The 18,523-nt window shown below is 40.8% G+C and overlaps 6 protein-coding genes across 8 annotated transcripts in view; 3 read left to right on the top strand and 3 right to left on the bottom strand.

Annotated features, from left to right (window-relative positions):
• LOC118116015 (histone H1) overlaps positions 1 to 18,523 on the bottom strand; it is a 311,666-nt gene that overhangs the window by 77,961 nt on the left and 215,182 nt on the right. The gene's annotated exons all lie outside the window — the stretch shown is intronic.
• LOC118116027 (histone H1-like) overlaps positions 1 to 18,523 on the top strand; it is a 444,527-nt gene that overhangs the window by 228,666 nt on the left and 197,338 nt on the right. The window lies entirely within an intron of this gene.
• Positions 359 to 1,021, bottom strand: LOC118116033 (histone H3.3A). Its single transcript, XM_047341596.1, is given in 8 exon segments — positions 359 to 397; positions 399 to 458; positions 460 to 564; positions 566 to 599; positions 601 to 631; positions 634 to 743; positions 745 to 787; positions 862 to 1,021. Coding segments are annotated over 8 exon segments (582 nt in total).
• On the top strand, positions 1,102 to 1,481 carry LOC118116050 (histone H2A). The gene is given in 4 exon segments (XM_035167357.2): positions 1,102 to 1,129; positions 1,132 to 1,356; positions 1,359 to 1,431; positions 1,433 to 1,481. Coding segments are annotated over 4 exon segments (375 nt in total).
• LOC118116072 (histone H4) lies at positions 5,580 to 5,982 on the top strand. The gene has a single exon (XM_035167383.2). The coding sequence runs from the start codon at positions 5,620 to 5,622 to the stop codon at positions 5,929 to 5,931; it is 312 nt and encodes a 103-aa protein (XP_035023274.1). The 5' UTR covers positions 5,580 to 5,619; the 3' UTR covers positions 5,932 to 5,982.
• On the bottom strand, positions 10,858 to 18,156 carry ldah (lipid droplet associated hydrolase). Of its 2 annotated transcripts, none has more exons than XM_035167307.2 (7): positions 18,048 to 18,156; positions 16,507 to 16,678; positions 15,122 to 15,256; positions 13,999 to 14,168; positions 13,570 to 13,810; positions 11,329 to 11,411; positions 10,858 to 11,251 (listed from the first exon to the last, which is right to left on the bottom strand). In XM_035167307.2, the coding sequence occupies exons 2-7, from the start codon at positions 16,643 to 16,645 to the stop codon at positions 11,063 to 11,065; spliced, it is 957 nt and encodes a 318-aa protein (XP_035023198.1). In that variant the 5' UTR covers positions 16,646 to 16,678; positions 18,048 to 18,156; the 3' UTR covers positions 10,858 to 11,062. The 2 variants fall into 2 exon arrangements, with proteins under 2 accessions (XP_035023198.1, XP_035023200.1); XM_035167309.2 differs by having other exon boundaries at positions 16,507 to 16,653; positions 18,048 to 18,147.

Raw genomic sequence — 18,523 nt, 5'->3', positions numbered from 1 at the left:
AATTTGAAAAGCTATAATGTAACAACTATTTAACTGTACACTGTTTTGTATATAGTATTGTGAAATACTAACTGGCTGTTTGCTGTTGTTAAATTAATGTTGTAAAGCTAAAATAAAGTTAAATGTTTTCCCAAACCTGTAAAATATTTCTTGTAATATACTGTAGCTACTTAGCAAGTAATTGCATTTGTCTGTACTTTATTGGCCGAATATTTACTTCAAATTGCATTGATTATTTACAGTGTATTATATGTATGAACAATTAAGTAACTAGTGAGGGCAGCAGAGGAGTTTTGTCTTGAGTGCAGTTTAGTAGCTCATCAAGAGCCGTTGTTATCGTCAGTGGAGCAGCAGCGGTTTAAGCTCTCTCTCCGCGGATGCGGCGGGCCAGCTTCTTAATAATCCTTGGGCATGATGGTAACCCTCTTGGCGTGGATGGCGCACAGGTTGGTGTCCTCCAAACAGGCCGACCAGGTAAGCCTCGCTGGCCTCTGCAGAGCCATGACAGCGGAGCTCTGGAAGGCGCAGGTCGGTCTTGAAGTCCTGAGCGATTTCTCTGACCTTCCAGGCGCTGGAAGGGCAGCTTGCAGATCGGCAACCGTCGATTTCTGGTAGCGACGGATCTCTCGGAAGCCACGGTACCGGGCCTGTAACGGTGAAGGCTTCTTCACGCCGCCGGTGGCCAGGGCGCTCTTGACGCCTTGGTGGCCAGTTGCTTCCTGGGGGCTTTGCCTCCGGTGGTTACGAGCAGTCTGCTTGGATTCTTGCCATTTTGTTTCTGGTCTCTCTGATCGGGAACTGGCGAGGGCAGAGACGCGACACTCTGCTTTTAAACTGCAAGAGTGGCCGTGAAATAGTGACCTTGCTTCAGATCCCCGGGTCCTGATTGGTGAGAGCTCCTCCTGGAGCTCAGTCTCCCGCCTGAGTCCCCGCTGCTTATTGGAGGAAAAGGCAGTCCGTCCTCCGCTGCTCTGCTGGAGGCTTCTATTCTGGTTGGTCTGGCATAGACCGTCCCGCTCATCCGCGGATATGTAAAGGGAGGGTTCAGGCTGTTCCACAGCAGTTCTCTTGACGTGTCTTAGGAAACAAACTTCATCCATAATGTCTGGCAGAGGTAAAACCGGCGGAAGGCCAGAGCGAAGGCAAAGACTCGCTCGTCCCGCGCTGGGCTCCAGTTCCCCGTCGGTCGTGTCCACAGGCTGCTGCGTAAGGCAGCACTACGCACATCGCGTTGGTGCCGGCGCCCCATCTATCTGGCGGCTGTGCTGGAGTACCTGACCGCTGAGATCCTGGAGCTGGCTGGAAACGCCGCCCGCGACAACAAGAAGCCGTATCATCCCCGCCACCTGCAGCTGGCGTCCGCAACAGCGACGAGGAGCTCAACAAACTCCTGGGCGGAGTGACCATCGCTCAGGGCAGCGTGCTGCCAACATCAGGCTGTTCTGGCGCCCAAGAAGACCGAAGGCCCCCAAGTCAAGTAAAGCAGCTGCTGGACACCACCGACACAAAGGCTCTTTTAAGAGCCACACACTCTCCTCTGTTAGAGAGCAAATCGCCTCATGTCACACCAACCTTAAAATACACAAGTACACGAATAAGTCATTTTAGGCATTAGCATTCAATACGTAGAGTCAGATGTTGGTGTCATTTAGTGAGGAATCCAGAGCTTATCTGGAAGACTTAATACAAAGAATACACACTTCAAATTCCGATACGCCTAAGGTACATGGATTCACAGCATTAAAGGGACCTGCATATATCTGTCAAGATGTACAGTATGATTGCAGAAACAACACATTTTAATATTTGTCTAATGAAAGAGAAAGTAGTGTAACAGATTAAATGTATTTTTTTAGTGGAAGTAATATTTATTTATTACATTTATTACTAACTTTATTATTTACAAAGTAATGTCATAAACAATAACTCTGATGGTACTTTTGCTTAAGCTGTAAAATCAGGTTTTAAAAGTTAGGTGCTGTGTGTCCGGTCATGTGATTATAGGCCGTGTTTCACATGAGACAGGTTTCATTAAAAACATTGACCGAGTCCTCTGTTGTATTAAAGTGCCCCAGTAAAACATGACAGTGATCCAGCATGCACAACATCCAGGACCATTGAACTGGAGCAGCTGAATGGAACTCAGCCATCATTATTATTTGACTTGATTTCTGAGCTTTGACCACTTCTCAGGGTCTTCTTCCAGTGAACTCAAATAACTTTGGCCTCATGTGAGCTAAGGTTGTAATGTTGGTCATGAGATGACCCTTGGGCCAGTTCCTTTAACTGATGAACACCCTGGTCTGATGAAAGCAGAAAAAAGAAAAGCTGATAGTTGGACCTTTGAAATACAATGATACATGTTTGACAATAACAAAACAAATGAACTATGAATGTTCACGGTACATCTTGTTCTCCAGAGTATATGAAGAAAGTCATGTCAAACTCCATTAGACTTTCAAGGATTTTTAAACCATTATTTATTTCTATTATTTTAATGTATTACTTGTGTCTTCAGGCACATGTCCTTGAGAGAGGTCTCTCCTGTGGAAAACAATTTAATGGAAGACATCATGAACAAAAACACAAGGTCAGACACTTTGTATCAATCATCTATTATTCATTCGTTGTGAATATTCATACAAAAAGTAAATTCTCTCAGGATCATGTGATATCTGATACACAGGAAAGTAATTTTTTACATTCAATGTAGTTGATTCACTTTCCCCTGCCCCCCCTCTTCCTCCTGGACCAATGACAAGGAGGCACAGGGGTGTGCATTCTGGCCTTCTATTTTAAGCATTAGCTTTTTTTAGTATCTATCTATCTATCTTTAGAGATATATATATATGGTCTACACAGTGATAACAGGGATATTGTGTCAGGTCTACTTCAGATCATAATAATACTTCACCGTCTTTATAGCCAAGCACACACACAACCATTCACAGGAACACAACTAATTACTACAACTGTCCTTCACCCAGTCGCCTCTCAGGGCTCAGGCTCAGACTTCTACTTGAATGTGATCAGACAGGTCAGCTGACATAGGAAGCTGTCATTGGTCAGTCAGGAAAGAAATCAGGCAGAAAAGAAAAGTCAGCAAGTAAAAAGTGATATCAAGTGCTGTGTTTTATTTTAGTGTTTATTGCAATAGTGTCTACATTAACCAGTGAGTGAGTCAATAGGTCAGTGGGTCAGTCAGTCAGGGTCCAGAAGGACATTATTGAAGTCAATATTTAATATCTTTCTATATAACTTGACTCCCTTTAGTTAAGAACTCTGTCTCTACATATTTATTGTCATTGGTGATGATTGATGAGGAAGCAGCTCTTTGTGGATAGACGTGTGTGGCTCTTAAAAGAGCCTTTTACCAGGATGGACATGTTTCACAGTGAGGACATCTCACTTCTTCTTGGCTGCTGTCCTCTTCACTTTGGGTTTGGCGACCTTCTTCGCGGGGGCTTTCTTGGTAGCAGGCGCCTTTTTCACCACCTTCTTTGGGATCACTGATGGTGAAGTTGAGCCAGACTTCCTATGAACGTGTCATGATGAGGATGCTGGAGAGTCATTGTATAATTAGTGCTACATTTCATGTCCATGGGTTTAATATGTCAATTTTACTAAATATTCACTTCAAGCAATGATCAAATTAATATTGTGGTACATTTCTCTTTCATTTAATACCAAAAGTCAACAGGTTCCATCATTTATTTTGCAGGAAATGTTTATGCTTTACTGGAATTTGCAGTTTCTCTGCTGTCTGATTTAGTAAATACCAACTTTTGCTCTTCACATTAACACTAGGATACATGTTTTTTATATATTGTAAAATAATCATTAAAACATGACAGAGGTTTCCCAAAAACTATCTGACTCATACATTAAATTATTCATGTTGTGTGTGAGAAATCTCTGTCAACCTGTCAATATGTTACCTATTGATCAATAGATCAAGTCTTCTCATACTTTTATAGCCAATAACATATTCATATTACAAATGAAGGCCTTAGTGTCAACAAACACTCTGTGTATCCAGAATGTACACACGTGTACAGTATGTGTAAGTGTTTGTGTAGATTGCTGTGTGTAAATTGTAGCATGTAAACATGTTATTTTAACCATTCAAACAGACTTTATTTATGTAGTACTTTATATACAAACACTATAACACAAAGTACTTTCCATTCTAACTATGATAAAAAACAACATCCCCCACCCCTCCACTCACCCCCATCCAAGCTCATAGCATAACAATAATAACAGTGTTGTTGTTGATCTCATAGTTTTTAACTCATGAATCAAAGGTAGAAAAGCAAAGACAAAGTTGAGAGATGTTCACTCTGCTCAGGAGTTTGTTGAGCTCCTCGTTGTTGTGGATGATCAGCTACAGGTGGCGGGGGATGAAAATACCATGTTAAGGATGCCAACACAAAACCATGACCATTTTTTCTAAGGTCCATTTCTGCAAATGAAACCAGATGAATGTAGTAAAACAGAATCCAGCAGATTGACAGTTTGTAATCAACAACACTTTCAAGCATACATGAGGTGCTTTTAAAACTGGTCAGTATCCAATGATGCCAAATGAAAAATGAACATAGTCACACTGTCACCCCGGACTAATAATATATGGGCATGTTCATAACACTGTCAAAAACAATTGCAATTGCAACAGGACTTTTATTGCTTATTTTAAAAAAAATCGGTGCATGTTTTCTTATAAAAGACCACATTTAAAGAGTCAATTTGTCTATTACATTGTTATGTCTTTGTTGTAATTTAACCTTCCTATTGTCCTTGGGGTCAATTTTACCCCATTACATGTTTAACGTCTCTAAATAAATAAATAGGTAACTTCATTTTTTCGCTTCACATTTTACTTTTAATAATTTAATGGGGACAGCTGGGTAAAAATACGATTTTCATGATTATGTATATTCATTGACCTGGATCCATAGTGTACGCATCAGTGTTCTTTTACACGTATTTATATTGATTGTTTAGGACGATATCGAGTTCAATATAACATGTACTTTTGGTGGGGAGTTGTATTTTATATAAAAGGCTATTTAAGTAGTCAACAAAGAAACAAACCATACTTGAAACATACACTTAGGTTACAATTTTTATTATTATAATTTTCTGGAGGGTTTTAATTGCTGTGGTCAAAATGACTCTTAGGATAAACAATTTGTCAATTTGAGGATAACAGGAGGGCTCAGGGAGAAATCATGAGCTGAGTCTTTGTGTGACCACTGATTTTCACTCAAGGTTGCTCAATATTCATACATTGTCTAAGTACTTCCCTAATCAGTCCTAATGTTACTCTTATGTTTACTAAGCCTTTTTCACAGGCACTATTCCTACTTGATGGAAACGTGTTACAGTCCTACTGTTACACAAAACAGGTAAACTGTCAGACCTTAATATCTACCGTCCTACATCCAAACCTGTGGAGGCGCTAGCGCACCATAGACTTTATTATCAGCGGCCATGAGGATCCACAGAGGAGGAAGACGGCCGCCTCTGTCTTCTATCAGGTCCTCAGTCAGGCTATGAATAGCTGTGTTTCCCGCGGAGCACTCTATTCACTAGATCTCATCTCACTGAAGAGAAATGTCTGGACGAGGAAAGGGAGGAAAAGGGCTCGGTAAAGGAGGCGCAAAGCGTCACCGCAAAGTTCTCCGTGATAACATCCAGGGAATTACCAAGCCCGCCATCCGCCGCCTGGCTCGCCGTGGCGGAGTGAAGCGTATCTCCGGTCTGATCTACGAGGAGACCCGCGGCGTGTTGAAGGTTTTCCTGGAGAATGTGATCCGCGATGCTGTCACCTACACCGAGCACGCCAAGAGGAAGACCGTGACCGCCATGGACGTGGTGTATGCTCTGAAGAGACAGGGCCGCACTCTGTACGGCTTCGGTGGATAAACTCACTTTACAACAGCTCAACAACACAACGGCTCTTTTAAGAGCCACACACTGAGTCAATGAGAGCTCACATCCTCTGCTCAACACTAATCACTCGTTCTTCCAGATTAAAACAATCAAACAACGTCTGTAAATCGATCGAACTATTACGGTGTAATGCCAGGGTATATAGATCATCAAACAAATTTTAATATTAGACAAAGATAACCCGAGTTTCATTTATTACGGGAAAAAAGCTATCCAAACCTACTTGGCCCTATGTGAAAAAGTAATTTCCCCCTAAACCTAATAACTGGTTGTGCCACCCTTGGCGGCAACAACTGCAATCAAGCGTTTGCGATAATTGGCAATAAGTCTTTCACATCGCTGTGGAGGAATTTTGGCCCACTCTTCTATGCAGAATTGTTTAAATTCAGCCACATTGGATGGTTTTCGAGCATAAACTGCTTGTTGAAGGTCATGCCACAGCATCTTAATCGGTTTTTAAGTCCGGACTTTGACTAGGCCACTCCAAAATATCCTTTTTTTTTTTTTTTTTGAGCCATTCAGAGGTGGACTCGCTGGTGTTTTTCGGATCATTGTCCTGCTGCAAAACCCAAGTGAGCTTGAGCTTGAGGTCACGAACTGATGGCCGGACATTCTCCTTCAGGATTTTCTGGTAGAGAGCAGAATTCATGGTTCCATCAATTATGGCAAGTCGTCCTGGTCCTGAAGCTGCAAAGCAGCCCCAGACCATCACACTACCACCACCATGTTTGACTGTTGGTATGATGTTTTTATGAAATGCTGTGTTAGTTTTACGCCAGATGTAACGGGATGCACACCTTCCAAAAAGTTAAACTTTTGTTTCATCAGTCTACAGAATATTTGCCCAAAAGTCTTGGGGATCATCAAGGTGGTTTTTGGCAAATGTGAGACGAGCCTGTGTTCTTTTTGGTCAGCAGTGGGTTTCGCCTTGGAACTCTCCCATGGATGCCATTTTTGCCCAGTCTCTTTCTTATTGTTGAATCATGAACACTGACCTTAACTGAGGCCAGTGAGGCCTGCAGTTCTTTAGATGTTGTTCTGGGGTCTTTTATGACCTCCTGGATGAGGCGTCGATGCGCTCTTGGAGTAATGTTGGTAGGCCGGCCACTCCTGGGAAGGTTCACCACTGTTCCAAGTCTTCTCCATTTGTGGATAATGGCTCTCACCGTGGTTCGCTTAAGTCCCAAAGCCTTAGAAATGGCTGTGTAACCCCTTCCAGACTGATACATGTCAATTACTTTGTTTCTCCTCTGTTTTTGAATTTCTTTAGATCGCGGCATGATGTGTTGCTTTTTGAGATCTTTTAGCCTACTTCACTTTGTCAGACAGGTTCTATTTAAGTGATTTCTTGATTCAACAGGTCTGGCAGTAATCAGGTCCGGGTGTGGCTAGTGAAATTGAAAATGTGGTTAATCACAGTTCATTCATGATTTATCAAGGGGGGGCAATTACTTTTTCACATAGGGCCAGGTAGGTTTGGATAGCTTTTTTCCCTTAATAAATGAAATCATAATTTAAAAACTGCATTTTGTATTTACTCGGGTTATCTTTGTCTAATATTAAAATGTATTTGATGATCTGAAACATTTAAGTGTGACAAATATGCAAAAAAATAAGAAACCAGGAAGGGGGCAAATACTTTTTCACAGCACTGTATGTGTATATTTTTACAATGTCCACAGCAAGGGAATGATGGTAAATGAAGGGTCAGAGACATAGGGAACCAAATGAGAGGTCCCTAGTTAGACTTAAAGTATGGACGTTGCGGTTCATTATCAGTGCTTTAGCTCCCAGGATTATTATATATCATTCATGCAAATCTAATGACATTTTGTGGGTATCTTTATATTCAGTGGGTTGTCAGTCATCATCAGTTATACTGGTGAGATTATTCTAAACCCTTAAAAGTCTAAAGACATTGCTTTCAAAAGTTAATCTCCAGTGACAAAAACAATATGCTGTTGCGCAGTAAGTAATGAGAATATATTCTTAGAGACCAAGTTTTCAGGGGCTTTAACTCATTGTCTAAAAAAAGGTTTGACAGTTGGTAAACATGACAAATAACATGGAAACTATTTACAATGCATATAAATAGGTTAGACATAGGTCACACAATTGCAATGTTTTTACTTTCTTTATTAGGAGTAACAAAGTCAGAGTCTCAATGTCAAATGAGTACCAAATTAGTACAATACATTATCATATCCACAAGTGAGACCATTATTTTTTACTAGGTAGGCTTAAAACCCTACAGTTGACACCTGCGGCTAAATGCTATATCACGTCAGTTACAATACTACAGGTCCCAGAACAGTGGAGAGTGGCTGAAGGGAAGTTTGGCATCATCTCTCTGCTGTGTGTCGAGGCAAAGATCTACTTCAGTGCTGTTTCCAAGCGACTGGGTACCTACCTGGAAAGTAACACTTACATCGACACATCAGTCCAGAAGGGTGGCATTTCAGGGATGCCAGGCTGTCTGGAACACACCGGTGTGGTGACCCAGCTCATCAGGGAGGCCAGAGAGAATAGACGCAACCGTGTTGTGGCTCAACATGGCGAACGTATATGGATCCCAACCATCACAGATAAGCCTGGTCAAGCTTGGGCAAACTTTTTGACAGCTCTCTGAGGGAAACAACATCCATCCAGTCGACCTGCACTGAGGTGGATGGCTGGCTGAAAGCTGTGGACATGTCTGGCCTACCTGGGAAGTTCAAAGCCTGGATCTACCAGCATGGCATTCTTCCCAGAATTCTGTGGCTCCTCCTTGTCTATGCACTCCCATTATCAGCTGTTGAGAACTTGGAGAGGAAGGTCAGCAAGCACCTCAGGAGATGGCTGGGGCTGCCAAAGAGCCTGAGCAGCATCGCACTCTACGGACACAACAACAAACTGCAACTGCCCTTCAAATCCTTGGAGTAAGAATTAAAGGCAAGAGAAGGGATGCAGTACAGTAACTCAAGTGATCCGATGGTCGCCAACGCAGGGATCCAAGTGAGGACCGGCAGGAAGTGGAGAACAGAGGAGTCTGTTCCGGAAACTGAGGCAAGGCTACGCCACAGGAGGCTGGTGGAAGTGGTCATTCAAGGCCGAGCTGGGTTTGGATCCTTTCCGACTCCCCAAACAAACATCATCAGAGGGAAGGAAGGGCACCGTCTAGTTCAGGAGGAGGTGAGAGCAGCAGCGGAGGAGATGAGATCCAGCAAGGCGGTGGGGATGAAGCAACAGGGAGCTTGGACAAGATGGGAGAATACGGTTAAGAGGAAAGTGACCTAGGCTGAGCTCTGGAAAGCCGAGCCTTTGCGCATCAAATTTCTCATCCAGGCAATGTATGATGTGCTTCCAAGCCCATCAAATCTGCACACATAGGGCATAGCAGAGTCACCAGCATGCCCACTGTGTTCCAAGCGAGGGACCCTGCAATACATCCTCAGCTGCTGCACAAAGGCACTTGGAGAGGGACGGTACCGATGGAGGCATGATCAGGTCCTGAAGACCATCGCTGAAGCCATCGGCACTGGACTTAAGTGGGCGAGGCGGTGCCGACCCTCCAAGAAGTCCATCACCTTTGTCAGAGCTGGAGAGCAGCCAAACCACACCAAGAGGCCATCATCTGCAGGTATCCTGACCTTGGCAAGGGACTGGCAGCTGTTAATGGACCTCGGGCGTCAGCTGAAGTTCCCCAGCCACATCACAGCAACAACCCTGCGACCAGACATTGTCCTTGTGTCTGAGTCCACAGAACACGCTCTGCTGCTGGAGCCGACAGCCCCATGGGAAGATCGGTTGGAAGAAGCCTTTGAAAGGAAGCTCTCCAAATACGCGGGACTGGTCAGCAACTGTCAGCAGGCTGGATGAAGAGCAAGGTGTATCCCAGTGGAAGTTGGGTGCAGGGGTTTCGCGGCCCGTTCTCTAGCAAGAGCCTTCAGCAGTTTGGGCATTGAAGGAGAGAGGAAGAGGAGAGCCATCCGCAGTACCACCGAAGCGGCAGAGAGCCTCAAGATGGCTGTGGCTCAAAAGAGGAGAGCCATGGAGTCAGAGTAGCTAGCCATCTGGACACAAGCTTGGGTCTGATCATGCCCGGCTGGGTCACCTGGAGGAGGGTGTATGATGTTGAAAGACCCGAAACACCCGATGATTTCAGGAATATCACTGAAGATGTGTCCAGAGGCATCAGAAGATGTACGTTCACAGGTCTGTGAGCTCCAGATCATTGTCTGGACCTGCAGCAAACTTTACAAACTCAAATTTCCATAAACATATTTGTTTTTCACATAAAGATCCAGACATTATTATTTCCTGAGAAATAAATAAAAATGTAAACTAATACTCTATGTTATAATGTTAAGGAAAGTGATTTGAAGTCCTGGATCTGCACTGAAATGTAAAAGGCTTCTTCCCTGGCTCAGAGCCCAGTAATCCTACTGACAGATAAAACAGACAGGGGTGAAAACATCACCTCGTTGGCTAAATTGACATTTCATTGGAATCACAGGCAGCTCTCATGTTTCACAGTACTGTGTCAACAATATACATCAGCCAATGGAAAATAAAACGTGAAAAATAAAAGGCATGTATGATAAATCACTTTGTGTTTTTCAGTCATCATGCATTAGAATGCATGCTTTCAATTGCATATACTATCGTATATGAAAAACAAAAAACAAAAGCCCCTTACAATTAAAAAAAAGTACAAAATGGCAACATATGCAAACTTGAATAGTCATACTAACCTTGTAGCAACTTGAGAAATTCTAGTTTTGTCGTTGATGGTTTCTTACTTTATCTTTGGAGGCTGATATGAATACAACACAATAGTGTTTTTATAAATTTGGTAGTACAATACAGTTTGGTATGATTTCTGTAATAAAAAGTTCTACACAAAGCCACCACTTTAAATCAGCTGTCAGATTTGAGTTTATTTTTTTTCTATCCAATTCCAAATCAACTTACATCATTAGGCCTATACAAATATAATATATATTAAAGTGAATATTTGATATATTCCCGGAACGAAACATCGATGTATATTCAGTCATTATATTATCTCTATTATTTAAAAGAATATCGTCACTGTCATGAGTATGTGAATAAATGAAAGCACTCATGTCCTTAAATCTCCACGGATCCATTCTGCCACCATTTTGGCAACGTCTCTTCCTGCATCCAGGACGAAGGCATGGCGGAACCCTTTTTCACACAGTCTGATATCTCCATGTGGGAAGTCCTGCTTGATGTCGAGATAATACTGCACAGGGCACCAGTGGTCTGTGGTTCCATAATAAAATATAAGCTGAAAATACAATAGATATGTTGTTTACTACACAACTTTGAACCATTAACTGATGTTAATCATGTTTCTTTTCTTACCTTTTCAAGATTTTTCTTGATGGTTATGTTGTCTCTTTCCAGAACTTTCTTCATTTCCTGACCACCCATGTACATAGCATTGGCTGCAAAAGAAAGATAATTAGTTGTTGCTTTGATTCAGGTTATTAATTTCATGATAAACAGACATATTCAAAACAGTTTGAACAAGAGACGTTGGGGTCAGGTATGAAACAAGACAACGTTTTTTCATGTTCTGATCAAATAACTCAACTATTACAACATTATCCAACTGTCTGTACAAGCAAGCTGTAAAATACTTAATACAAATTCAGTCATTCGGTTAATTGATGAGGAGTCTAACCGGGTGTTTGTAGACTGTGAGTTTCACGTTGGTCTTAAAGTTAAACTCAAGTTTTAATACGGTGTGCTAATATCTGCATCGTTGATAAAAAAACACACAGAGACATTATATATTACTATATGTATTATTATATTAAGCAGTGATAAATGAATGTTAACATAAATAAAGGGATAGTTCACCGAAAAATGAAAATTCACTCATTGTCTACTCACCACTATGCTGATGGGGGTAAACAACAGAAAAAAACATAACATGCCTCCATACTGCTCGTGTGGTATCATCCAAGTTTTCGCAAGCCCAGACATTCATATTCGGCTCGAAACAGCATCATTTACACCATGTTTTTAGCCTAAATGTCCTCTGATAGCGTCCTCGGAGGCGCATTCACGTACGCACAAGCACATCAGAACACAGCACACACTCTCTCCCAAAGGCGCACACGGGGTACGCGTTTGCATCACTACGTCCGCTAGCTTCACTACTTCCGGTAGTGGACTTCAGGCTTAAAACATGGTCTAAATGACCTCGTTTCGAGTCAAATCTCTTGGATGACACTACACGAGCAGTATGGAGGCATGTTATATATTTTTGTTGTTGTTTTATTACATCTGAAGAAGGGGTCACTTTGGCTGAAACACTGTTTACCCCTGAGACTCCTGAAGTGTTTTGTGGACTCAAACACTTAACCCAGCCCTCCATCGGCATAGTGGTGAGTAGATAATGATTGAATTTGAATTTTTGGGTGAACTATCCCTTTAAGACCTCGTAGATAATATTTTCAAATATTTAAGGCCTGAAATACAGAATATGGAATTTTAGAGTTTTTTTGGCTTTCAATTGGCAGTTGCAAGCATGCTCCTGTGGCCACATTGGCTTAAATTATTAAGTGAAAAGAAGGACAATTTCAGATCAGATACAACTACCTTCGATATCACTTTCTTACTTAAAGTGGGCTCCATGGAGGAAGACCCAGGAAGACCCCACATTTGAAAGAGTAACGTAAAAAAAAAAGCCTGTGTAGAGTTAGTAAATCCCTGTTGTCAAGCCACTGTTCTTCTGCAAGTATGTCTTTTGGACAGAAGAAACTAAAGTCCCATTAAGAGCCACAAAAACGGTTTGCCTCAAAAGGGTATGTATGTATATATTTGTGTCATTGTTTTTGTACATGTTGCATTTCCATCTGTTAATCTACAATAATGTTACACCTAAAATAATGACACCATAACTTACAACTGTCACTGCGAAACCACAGCATTGTTAGTCTTTGGTGTTTTACTCCTGGAGGAATAATAAATTGGTTGCAGAAGAAAAGGAAAAGTGTATGAAATGAAAAGCATTGAAGTGACACTCACAGTAAAGAGTCCAATTAAACAATGCTAATGTTTCTTTATTAATAATATTACTATAATATAATAGTAATAATATGTTATAATGATGTCATCTATCATATGTCATTCATATGATAATGAATCTAAATGAGCTGTAGATCTTGTCACTAAACAAGGTGAATGCATTATAATACCACATGATGTCATTTCCTGACTTGAAAGTGATGTGACGATGACATCATTCCTACCATATGACCATGCATGATTCTTCCATCTATATAAGATTCAGATTGTGTCTATAGTCCTACAAGATGCAAAGGTACCTAAAATAAATGCATTTTTTGAACAAGGCTTGATGTCTTTCTTCATGATGTCACTTATCATGTGACATAATATGATGGGGAATATATCTCCAATCAATATAAGCTCCGTTATTTGCATAGGTATCCTGTGAAATGGGTCTTTCCAACCTTATTTTGCTTTACCTCGACTTTTGACTTATTAACACACACACACACACACACACACACACACACTGACAAAAACATTATGATCCAACAAATAAAAGGGAAACATCAAAGCTTAACAAACCTGTACAGTCACCACTGAGTAGACCTACAGTCGGTCGGATTACACTGAGGTCCAGAGAGCGAATGCCACCAAACACCAGTTTGATCAGGCTGCCTTTCAGTCTGTCAGGCAGCAGAGAGAGCAGGAAGACTGGCAGGTAGGCCACATAACGCATGTGACACAGTACAGGGGTCATGACCTTCCCCTGAGGGGTCTGAACCATCCGCTCAATGGTTGGAAACAGCATGACAGCCTTCAGAATCTGTATCAAATAAAAGAAGGAAAATCGTAGATGGTGAAAGAGTCACTCTGAGACCAGAAATTGTTAATGATGGAAACTCCCTGAATAGAAAGAGGGAGTTTTTCATGTCATTTATTTTTCTTCCTTTTAAGACAGATGGGTGTTTCAGCAGCATCATCTGACTGACTTGGTGATGAACAGTGATTAACCTTGAGTTCAGGGTCTCTCTTCATCATTTCTAGAATAATGTAGCAGCCGATGGAGTGCCCAACTAGGACCAGGCTGGTCTCTCTAGGAACATGTTTCCTGAGGAAGGCCAGCTTGTGTTCAATCTGTCCATTCAGACCAAACACATCCTGCTCTGCTGCCAAGGAAGCATCTGTTCAAAACAAAGACAAAATATGGGCATGTGGTGTATATATGCCTGGACCTATCATCCACTTCTAGTTCGATTAGTGCATATCAGTGTTGAAGTACATTTATTTTTAGAGAATCATTAGTTATTTGTTAAGAGTCCAGAGATTCAGCTGTAAAAGAGTAATTCAGAGTGATACATTTCTCTCTATAGCTGTTTTCCGACATGAACTCTGGGGAATATCTGCTCACTGGGGTCTGGACTTTCTCCGGAGTTTGCCTTTCACACATGATAAACGCAGCAGGAGATTCTCTGCTCAGATGTTTTTACTACAACTTCAAAGTCTCTGGAGCATTCAGGTGAGGGGTGGCCCAGCATGCGGGAGACAGGATGTAACGTATCAACTCTGCTATAGAGATCGCATGTTTTTTTTTCCCTTACCACCAAAAGCTCTGGAATCTCGTTGTTTATTCCAAGTTGATATCTTCGTCGGTGTCTGCTACATGTATGGCTCCTCTTTTTCAACCTGAGATGTTTGTATTATTTTTGTGTTTTTCAGTATTGTATCTATTGCGTGTTAGAAACATCCCCTTTGTGCCCCCTCGCTTGCAGTCAATCCTCTGGATTATATCCTGCTTTTTTCTAACATGGGCTCATTCAGACATTATCAACGTTTTTACTAGGGCACTGGCAGAAGAAACTCCAAAGAAAGTCTGGGGTCTCTCACTCAGACATTTGCGTTCTCACGTACAGCTCATCTGGTAAATGTCAAGAGATTATCCAGAGTTCGGTGCATGTCTGAAAGCAGCTTATATATATTGTTTGGTGTCTAGTTGGCATGTTAAATACAGGAAAAAAACCGGGCCAGTATACTCTGCCCACAAATTACTCCTTAATACCTCCCCCACCCTCTCTCTCCCTCTCTTCATCAAATATAATTGTTTAAATCAGTGTGTAAACTTGAAAGGAATCAATACCTTCTACCATGTCCATGGAGTCTGGAGGTACACAGTGACCTGCATGACTTACAGCCCACACTGGGTGGTGGTACCCAAACATGCTATGAAGTGTTAGCATGAAGGTTCTGTAGTAGCCCACGATGCCAGGATTTCCTGTATGGAAGAGGAAAACATAACTGTATATTTTACTGTGAAAGATGCGATTAATTCCTCAAGATACTCTTACCATTCAAAGATATGTTTAGTTAAAGCAGTGGGAAACATTTGGAAAAAAATATATATTTGTATCATATATCATATTTGCTAGAACTGTCAATATGACTTCATTCAGACCCTGTATTCACATCCGTCCTAAGGGATGTGATCACAAAAGGTGCTGATAATGTACATCAGAAATAACCAACACACTCATTTCTAAACAACCAGTATTGTACAATATGGCACAATACAATATGGCCAAATACATTATCTCAAGGCACTTTACATAGAAGGTCAAGACCTTAAGACAAGACCTTGTTGCTGGCATAGTTTACTGTGTAGCAGGAGTTAGTCACCTGTCTGCAGCAGATTGGGAGTTTAAGGTGATGTTGCAGTCGGGCTAACTTTAGCTTTTTTCCAAGTATAAATGTTACTGGTTGTTAGCGTCATGTTGTTACATTACGTTCAAATTCTCCCATTCACTCTCTCTCACCTATATTTTCAAAAACCTCCAAAATGCATTTTACAAATAAGATTTCTATGCGATGGTCAATTTAAAAGTTCCTGATCTTAACAGATTAACAAATGACAGCAAAAACATGTGGCTTATTTAAACCTATTGAACTTAAGTGTACTGAAATGTGAAAGTTCATTCTCAATGGAAACTGATAACAACTACATGTCATTACCAACACACACCTCTGGATCTCGGTTATGAAGCTGCAGGTGCTCAGTGATGCAGTATTACACAAACACACAACAGAGTGGACACATTCATGTAATTCTTATACTTTCATTCTGAGAGTTATGATTATCTGGTTTTAAAAATGAAAACAGAAAAATGCACCTTCAGTACAGATAGTTCAAATCTATCAATGACAGTAACTCTATCAGCCACATTTTCAAAGCTAATTAATCATACACTTAATCTACTCTTGTCTTTTAAAATCTTTAATGGTATTTCATTGTCAGTATTTTAATTTGTTTTACCTATTATATGTACATCACTCAATTACAAGGAACTTTTAACTGTACTAACCTGTATGTTATGTGCTATACAAATACATTTTTTTATTGAGTGATTGATACAAACATAGTGCTATGGCATAATGGATGAATGACCCGTTGTTTTAACGGTTAGCAAACAACTGGTCACAATGAGGCAAATTATATGATCATTAACACAAAATATCAGTCTGACTCACCTGGAATGACAAGAAATAGGAGTTTGTGTCCTGAATGTAACTGACGGGAGCCAAATTTCAGGACCTCCGTGTTCGCTCCACAGCAGTAGATGAACTCTGTCTGTGGTTGATCCCTGCTGTCTGTCACCATGTTTTCCATCTCATCAGCTTGGAATACAAAGAAGGGAAAAATCTGAAAGCCGATGGACATCTGATCAGTTAACTTTAAAAGTCACATGTTAATGCACTTTTCAGGAGCTTCAATTATCACTTACATGGTAAATATACATTTCATCAGATCTAATAAAGAGGTCCTGTTGTAATTGTGTGATAACTGCAGTTTGTCAGCAGTTTTCAAAGGTGATGCATTTGTCAGGGTTTAAAAAGTGAGACTAAGTTACGCTAATGTGTGAAACTGATTTTTGGACTGAGGTGCGACTGACAAGACTCGACCTCTGTGGACTATAGGTTGATAACTGACTGCCTGTCATGTGTATGGATAATAGGCCCGAATGTTGATTTGTCTCTCCATTCTTTGTTTTTGTCAATTCTTCCTTCTTATTCCATCTACTCAGTTTGATGCTGATATAGTTTAACTACAAAGACTGTAGAGTGAAATTATTTTTTATTATTTGTTTTATTATTCTCCATACGTTTTAGAATTGTACAGCTATTAACTCTTTCTGGGAAAACGATTAATAGGGAAATTTAAGAGATGTTTTGCCGTGACTTTGAGTGGAACATTGCCTTTTACCGAAAACACTTTGATATTGAAAGTATCTTTTTATCTCAGGAAAGGAAAGGGTATTTATACAGTACTCACTCACTTTGCAAAAAATATATCCTCTCAACCTGGACATCCCAAACAAAACTACTTTGTGTGGTGTGGCTACAGCAAGCAATAGAATTATTTGCCATTTAAATAATTACACACACACACACACACACACACACACACACACACACACACACACACACACACACACACACACACACACACACACACACACACACACACATATATATATTCTTGTTAAACTGATGCCTGGTATGGTTGATATGTTTTGTTTTTTTCTCACCATCTTTTTAATGAATGATTGTTTTTCATTGTGTGGAGCTTTGTGTGTGTGTGTGTGAGTGCGATTATAAAAGCCGATTAAATGATAAATAACAAAAAAAGGAAGTGGTGCGTTTACTGGCTCCTCTCGGCAATGTATTCAAGTAATTCTAGAAACACACCAGAAGGCTGACACGTGACCTCAATAAAGTTGGCATTTCAAGATAACAGATATCATTTCTGCTGATTCATTGGCACCGAATTAAAAAACGGTTTTTCAGTAAAATATACGGAGGTGTCTGAGGTGTACTTCCACTCTTTCCTTCTACCAGTTTGTTACTGTGTTAAATTGATGATATTTTAAATACAGTTTGGTCTGAGAGTAACACTGACAGTATTATTAAATGAGTTAATGACAATATACGGAACGACGCTAGGGCGAATCCCAGTAGCTGTTTTTCTGTCACTGTCTGACATGTGTAATATTTGATAACAAATGTTTTACCTCTAAATATTGCGGAGAATTCCTCAATGATAGGTGTCTCCGGTTTGATCCGTGTATGAGGACTTCCTGTCTCACAAAGTGCTGGATTCTGATTGGTGAGCTAGTGGTCCTCCCACTCTCACAAGCTCTTTCTATTTTTTTCTTAAAGGGGAAGTTTCCCATCAACATTCAGCCACATTAATGGCAAGGTTACAGACAGACAGTAAGAAAGACAGAGAGACAGAGAGACAGAAAGACAACAAGAAAGACAGATAGACAGATAGATAGACAGACAGACAGATAGATAGATAGATAGATAGATAGATAGACAGACAGATAGACTCATAGACACACAGACAGACACACAGAAAGACGAAGCCCCCTGACAAATAGACAGTAAGAAAGACAGAGAGACAGAAAGAAAGAAAGACAACAAGAAATACATTTTAGACAGACAGATAGATACATAGACAGACAGAAAGAAAGAAAGAAAGAAA

Source organism: Hippoglossus stenolepis, chromosome 10 (assembly GCF_022539355.2).
Source record: "Hippoglossus stenolepis isolate QCI-W04-F060 chromosome 10, HSTE1.2, whole genome shotgun sequence".
NCBI classification, from domain to species: domain Eukaryota; kingdom Metazoa; phylum Chordata; class Actinopteri; order Pleuronectiformes; family Pleuronectidae; genus Hippoglossus; species Hippoglossus stenolepis.
The sequence above is the reverse complement of the archived record's forward strand: the minus strand, read 5'-3'. Positions and strand labels throughout refer to the sequence as shown.

What these genes read in the sequence shown, in the direction of transcription:
- LOC118116072 (XM_035167383.2), top strand. Translation starts at nt 5,620, where the DNA reads ATGTCTGGACGAGGAAAGGGAGGAAAAGGGCTCGGTAAAGGAGGCGCA.
- ldah (XM_035167307.2), bottom strand. Translation starts at nt 16,645, where the DNA reads ATGGAAAACATGGTGACAGACAGCAGGGATCAACCACAGACAGAGTTC. An exon ending in CTCCATGGACATGGTAGAAG is followed by an intron (nt 14,169 to 15,121) that starts GTATTGATTCCT and finishes TGTTTTGAACAG; the next exon opens with ATGCTTCCTTGGCAGCAGAG. An exon ending in TCAAGAAAAATCTTGAAAAG is followed by an intron (nt 11,252 to 11,328) that starts GTAAGAAAAGAA and finishes TTGTATTTTCAG; the next exon opens with CTTATATTTTATTATGGAAC.